This window comes from Mus caroli, chromosome 2, assembly GCF_900094665.2.
Source record: "Mus caroli chromosome 2, CAROLI_EIJ_v1.1, whole genome shotgun sequence".
Classification (NCBI taxonomy): Eukaryota; Metazoa; Chordata; class Mammalia; order Rodentia; family Muridae; genus Mus; species Mus caroli.
Genome location: NC_034571.1, coordinates 107,536,916 through 107,543,852, shown reverse-complemented (window position 1 = coordinate 107,543,852; position 6,937 = coordinate 107,536,916). Strand labels below are relative to the sequence as shown.

At 41.3% G+C, this 6,937-nt stretch overlaps 1 protein-coding gene across 3 annotated transcripts in view; it reads left to right on the top strand.

Moving 5' to 3' along the window:
- The first annotated feature begins 3,279 nt into the window (after window positions 1-3,279).
- Window positions 3,280-6,937, top strand: part of Dph6 (diphthamine biosynthesis 6) — a 139,202-nt gene continuing 135,544 nt past the window's right edge. For all 3 annotated transcript variants that reach the window (XM_021156493.2, XM_029474394.1, XM_029474393.1), the window contains exon 1: window positions 3,280-3,387. In XM_021156493.2, coding sequence (XP_021012152.1) covers window positions 3,365-3,387 — 23 coding nt within the window. In that variant the 5' untranslated portion in view covers window positions 3,280-3,364. The remainder of the gene's footprint in view (window positions 3,388-6,937) is intronic.

Below are 6,937 nucleotides of genomic sequence, written 5' to 3'. Positions count from 1 at the left end.
ACCTGTGAAATGACACGTACAGCACACCAAGACTTTAAAGAATCTACTGGGCAGTGGCTGAAACCCAATGGCAGGTATAGAATGATACAATTAAGTAATTGCTGATGTTATGGGGAATGTGGTATAGATAGAAACAGATGTACCATGTAGACAGGTGAGGACTGGAATGAAGTACAATAACAAATGCTGCCACTTCTCCAGGTAACCTCCATTTCACACGTCAGTCTTAGAAGGAATTACAGACATCATGGAGCAGCTAGGTCTCCACCATTCTTGGCAACTATTTTAGAATTTGACTGCTGTGCTTTTAGATCCACTACCAATGCCCCACCAGGGCAGACTTTTCCTGCACTGCCCTCAGACAGAGTGAGTACAAATGAGATATTAGATATTAGGCAGGGAGAAGCAGGAAACCTCTGAAAACTGGATGACCTTGGAAACGGGCGTGAGCATGTTATCCCCTCACTTATAGATAAGCCTCAGTATATACACATTATACTAAGTATCTTTGATGAGATTACCCTAGCATGAGGCTAAACACAGAGAAACAAAATGTAATTCTTAATATGCAGCTTTAGGAAGAACAAGTTCTTTTCTCACCCTCTCTTGAAAAGTAGCAAGGAAAAACAATTTTAAATGGTAGAAAATTAAAAAAAAAAATGAGTCTTTGAGGCACTTGATGCTTATTTTATCAAAATAGTCCACATGTTAATTACTGATAATTCACACAGCTTTCTAAAATTGATGATAAACAGCTAGACTAACTTTCCTGGTATTGTTATTACTCCTAGTGGCATTTCCTGATTCTAGATAACTGGGCATCACCCTGACTGTTCAATTTGTCTTCCTCTCTGACCAACATAACCTCTCCACCAGTGACGCTAAACTCTTCATATCTTTGTTTGAAGATGTATCTGTTTCTCCTGTCCTTATCTTTCAAGTCCTATCCTACTCTAACTACCCATCAGTTCAATGGACTCAACTCCCAATGATTTTGTCATATGTATTACATAAATTGATACTTTCAAAATTTGATATGCTGTGCTATGAATGTATAATTTGAATGCTTTACCTCTAACCAGACACCAACATCTCAAATACTTAATTGATTTGGTAAATAATTATAATCACAGATTTTTTTTTGCACACGTGATTATAATACTGATACTCATAGCAAATTATCAATGCCATAATGATGCATACCGACTATTTGGAGCCAATAAAAGCACTTGTAGCATGGCAAGAGTGATTGCTAATGTGTATCCCACACAATGTGAGGTTTCTCACACATTCTACCTTTAGTTCATGACATTGTTCTCATTTCTCATGGCTTTCTTTAGTAACCCATATCTGTCTATTCAACTATATTGACTCTGTTTTTAAAATACTAATTCTTTTCATGTTTTGCCAAATCCATCATCTTGTTTTTAGATCACATCACATCATCTCTCCTGGAACATTAAAATAGATTTCTTCCCTAATAGATGTTTTCAACACTGCAGTGTTATAAGAACCTGTTGTCCTTTTAAAACCTTCAAAACCTGTGCTATAAAGTCTGAGATGGCCTACACCACCTTGGATGATCTTCTTTCTCCACCACCCAGACTTCATCTTCCATCATGCATTCTGGTTACTCTTCTCCAGTGATGGTAACCTCACCTGTTCTTTTGTCATCAAACCTTCAGTTCAAAACCTGTGCCCAATTCATGTCCTGCCATTAGTCTTTAATTAAAATACAATTTTAAAAGCCAGGTGAAGGGCTGGAGAGGTGGCTTATCGGTAAAGAGCACTGACTGCTCTTCCAGAGGTCCTGAGTTCAATTCCCAGCAACCACATGGTGGCTCACAACCATCTGTAGTGGGCATCCGATGCTGTCTACGGCTGTGTCTAAAGACAGTGAAGTTGTAACCCACATGTATGAAATAAATATGGCCAGAACCAGCGGGGTTGGAAGAAAAAGCCAGGTGAAAAGTAGAAATCAGAAAGGGAGATTTATTCAACATGGATACATTGGGAAGACAGATTTTGAGAGATTGGGCATTCACTGGAGATATATATATATATATATATATATATATATATATATATATATGCAGATATAGATATATGCACACACACACATATATATGTGTGTGTTACATGTATAAAATGTGTATATACATAGGCAGTGGTGGCCCACACCGTTAATCCCAGCACTTGGGAGGCAGAGGCAAGAGGATTTCTGAGTTCGAGGCCAGCCTGGTCTACAGAGTGAGTACCAGGACAGCCAGGGCTACACAGAGAAACCCTGTCTTGAAAACCATAACCATATATATATATACACACACATATATATATATACATATATATATGTATATATATATATGTGTGTATATATATATATATATATATATATACACACATATTCTTTACATATGGATAATATTCAAAGGTGTATATGTTTAAGTTAGTTTAACTCACCAATAATGCCACGTGGACCCTCTATTTCTTCATTTTTTTCTGTCTCTCTCTCTCTTTTTGGTACACATTATTTTTCACTTTTTAACATACAATTCTCTTTTTAAATGTACAGGGTATCACCTGCTTCTTCCTAACCTCTACACAAACTCCTTGTTCATGGATGTAGGTAGGCATGGTGGTCTATATCATACACCAGTTGATCCCAGGAGCTCCAAAGAGTGCTTAGTACATTCAAATAGCTAAGTACTGGCAAATGTATTTTAAATTAGATTTTCGTTTTGCTTTCTGGAGTGCAAGTTTTTCAGTTTCTGTATTGGGAAAATGCAAAAACACAGTACAGGAGGTGGAGGTCATATAGCCTCACTGGTTCAATGGGCAGAGATGCAAACCTCGAAGTTAAAAGTGTTCAGGTGTTAGTGGGGTTTTTTCTTTTTTGGGGGAGGGGTGAGTAGGAAGGGCGAAAAGATTTCTTTCTTGTAGTTGACGAAGAAAGGAGAGAGACTAAATCCCCTTTCCAAGGTAGTGTTTCAAATCTTAGAACTTGTGACTTTGAATTTACTACCCAGACAATCCCAGCACCCTCAAGCGGTTTACCAAGGACCATGCCCTACCCTTGGCAGCTTCACTGCCCTTACTTAGGTGGTTAGGCTGTGCCTAAACTTTTTTCTTTTTGTAAATTCTGAGCCGTATATCCATGTATCAGGGAACAGATGCTGACACTACCTAGCCTCTACACCCGGGTGTTCAGCAAGGTGCTGAAGGGGCAGTAGGCATGGTCGCGGGCAGGCAGTGCAGCAGACACCAGGTAGAGGACCGCGCGTGTAGGTCCAGCCTCCGCGGGATCCCGGGCCTGGCGTCTGTGGTTACCGCACGCACGCACGTACGCACGCACACTGCGCCCAGAATGAGGGTCGCGGCCCTGATCAGGTAATGAGGACTGGGGCCATCGCTTTACTCCTGGGCAAGGCTATATCCTGACGCGGCCACTGTAGAAACGTCCGGAGCCACTTCTTGGGGCGCCGCGTGGGCGGGTCGGCGCCACGGCCACCGGAAGAGGCGGGGCGATCTGCTCGGTCTCCCTGGCCCTGGCGGCGCACGCGCCTCCTCTCTGGCATCTTGGCAAAGCTAAACAGCCCTAATTCCTGGGTCTTCCTCCTCCTCCTCCGTGGGCGCATGGTTACCATGCCTGTTGGACTTTTTATTCGCTCTGAACTTTGAGAGCCGCTGTTAACTTCACTTACTTGTTAGCAGTTTTTGTCCTCTATACTTCTCCTCAGTCTTGATCCTTTCCAGGAAGGAGGAATGCAACCTCAACTCTCTTCTCACATCTGTGGCTTGCTGGGACCCCTAGATGGTTTGAGATTGCTTTGCTCCTATGTGTCAGACACCTCCGTTGGAACTCAAGCTACTGACATGTATTTCCTCCTGGTTGAGTTGAAAATATGCTAGGTTTTTCTAAATACTCTGGAGTGCGTTGGATACAAATTTACCTTACTGACCGTGGGCAACCCAAGTCATATTCCAAAAGTAGTTTGAAATCTAGTAACTTACTTAAAAGCCCAGATACTATAGCTGATAAGCAGAGCTATCCTTGATCTGTTTCAGTGCCTGGCAGTGATAAGGGGCATAGCAATATTAGTTTAAGACCCTTAAATGTATTGTTTCTTGAGATTTAGACCTCAAAAAAGTGTGAATTCCACTTTATTGCTACAGTCTCTTTTTGTTAGCCTAGTGAAGCACACGTAAACATTTGTTGTTAATGCCCTAGGTAACTGACGCTAGTTGACAGTGGGTGACAGTCTAGGTAAGCCATATTTCAGTTTTTCTAGTGGCAGGAAAATGCCAGATCTGTTGATTCTGTGCCATTTTAAGGAAATGAAAACCCACCATAACTTAATAAATTTTACACATAAAGGGAATAATGAAACTTTAAGCATCACGATTATTTGGTGAAGAGAGATAAAAATTAAATGTGAGCCAGGAAGGCAGCCATGGAACTTAGTTTACCAAAGCTCAGCAGAGTAGTAAAACATGTGAAACTGGAGAGAAGAAAGTCTCAGTGGAGCGTGTTCCTCAAAACACTCAGTGGATAGGAATTAAAAGGTGCTGTTTGAGAAATTATACAATTCTTAAAAGCTGCATATTAGGAAATAAGAATGCACAAAGTAAATATACATACACTGTGAATGATTGTGTATAACATGGCCATATATTAAAGCTTCAGTTTGATAAATCTGTGTGCATTGTGTACGTACGTGCATGTATTTGAATTTGTATGTACAACAGTTGACAGGGTATGAGTGTATTTCCAGGACAAAATGAAACACATTCTTATATATCACTAAGTCAAAGGCTAAAAAAGACTCAAAAAAAAAAAGATGTCCTGTTGAATGAAAGCTTGAAGATTATCTAGGTAGGCTATTTTAGATTTATTCTGAAGCATAGAAACCCAAATATATTGTGATTACATTGTCTGCCTTTGGAATCCTCTGCCCGATTTGGGCTGCATTGTCTGGTCTCCAAGAAGAAGCACCTAATCTTATTGCAACTTGATATGTCAAGGTTGGTTGGTCCTTAGGAGGCCTCCCCTTTTCTGAAAAGAAGGGGTGGTATGATGGGTGGAGCTAGCATGAGAGGGAGGTACTCATAGGAGAGGAGGGAGGAGAGGTGGCATCAGGGTGTAAAGGAAATGAATAACATCATCATAATAATTAACAGTAAAAGATTCTTTGTTCCTGAATGCTTTTTGTTCTTTGAGTACTCTGTATTCTGTAGAACACAGCTTGGGAAATACTTTGAAAGGATATTTAAAGAGTTGACATATTTTAAACCATAAAGTTAAGAGGTGATTATGGATGTTCACCCTTGAATCTATAACATATTTTAAAGCATTTTTTGTTTGTTTGTTTGTTTGGGGGGGAACATAGTAATAGGATCCAATAGAGAAAGTTATGAAGACCTACTTAGGCGCATATCTGAAAAGATGAGGCCTGGGATTTATTTATTTATTTATTTATTTACCTGACTGTCTTAGTCAGGGTTTCTATTCCTGCACAAACATCATAACCAAGAAGCAAGTTGGGGAGGAAAGGGTTTATTCGGCTTACACTTCCATACTGCTGCTGTTCATCACCAAGGAAGTCAGGACTGGAACTCAAGCAGGTCAGGAAGCAGAAGCTGATGCAGAGGCCATGGAGGGATGTTCTTTACTGGCTTGCCTCCCCTGGCTTGCTCAGCCAGCTCTCTTATAGAACCCAAGACTACCAGCCCAGAGATGGTCCCACACACAAGGGGCCTTTCCTCCTTGATCACTAATTGAGAAAATGTCTTACAGTTGGATCTCATGGAGGCATTTCCCCAGCTGAAGCTCCTTTCTCTGTGATAACTCCAGTTGTGTCAAGTTGACACAAAACTAACCAGTACAGCTGATATTGTAAAACTATTTTAATAGAGCTTTCTTTCTTTTTTTTCTTTTATTGGATATTTTCTCTATTTACATTTCAAATTTAATCCCATCCTACCTTCCCCTGCTTCACTGAGGGCACTCCCCCACCCACCCACCCACCTACTCCCGCCTCCCCACCCTGACATTCCCCTACACTGGAACATCAAGCCTTCACAGGACTAAGGGCTACTCCTCCCATTGATGCCCAACAAGGCCATCCTTTGCTACATTTGCAACTGGAGCCATGGGTCCCTCCATGCGTACTTTTTGGTTGGTGGTTTAGTCCCTGGGAGTTTTGGGGGTTGGGGGTTGTCTGGTTGATTGATATTGTTGTACATCCTATGGGGTTGCAAACCCTTTCAGCTCCTTCAGTCCTTTCCCTAACCCCACCATTGGGGACCCAGTGCTCAGTCCAGTGGTTGGCTGCAAGCATCCACCTATGTATTTGTCAGGTTCTGGCAGAACCTCTCAGGAGACAGCTATATCAGTCTCCTGTCAGCAAGCACTTCTTGGCATCCACAATAGTGTCTGGGTTTGGTGTCTGTATATAGAATGGATCCCCAGGTTGGGCAATCTCTGGATGGCCTTTCCTTCAGTCTTTGCTCCACATTTTGTCTCTGTATTTGCTCCTGTGAGTACTTTTTCCCCTTTCTATGAAGGACTGAACAAGCATCCACACTTTGCTCTTCCTTCTTCTTGAGCTTGATGTGGTCTGTGATTGAATCTTGGGTAGTTGAAGCTTTTGGGCTAATATCCATTTATCAGTAAGTGAATACCATGTATGTTCTTTTGTGACTGAGTTACCTCACTCAGGATAATATTTTTCTAGTTCCATCCATTTGCCTAAGAATTTCATGAAGTCATTGTTTTTAATAGCTGAGTAGTACTCCATTGTGTAAGTGTACCACATTTTCCATATCCATCCCTTTTTTTTTTTTTTTTTTTTTTGAGACAGGATTTCTCTGTGTAGCCCTGGCTGTCCTGGAACTCACTTTGTAGACCAGGCTGGCCTCGAACTCAGTAATCCACCTG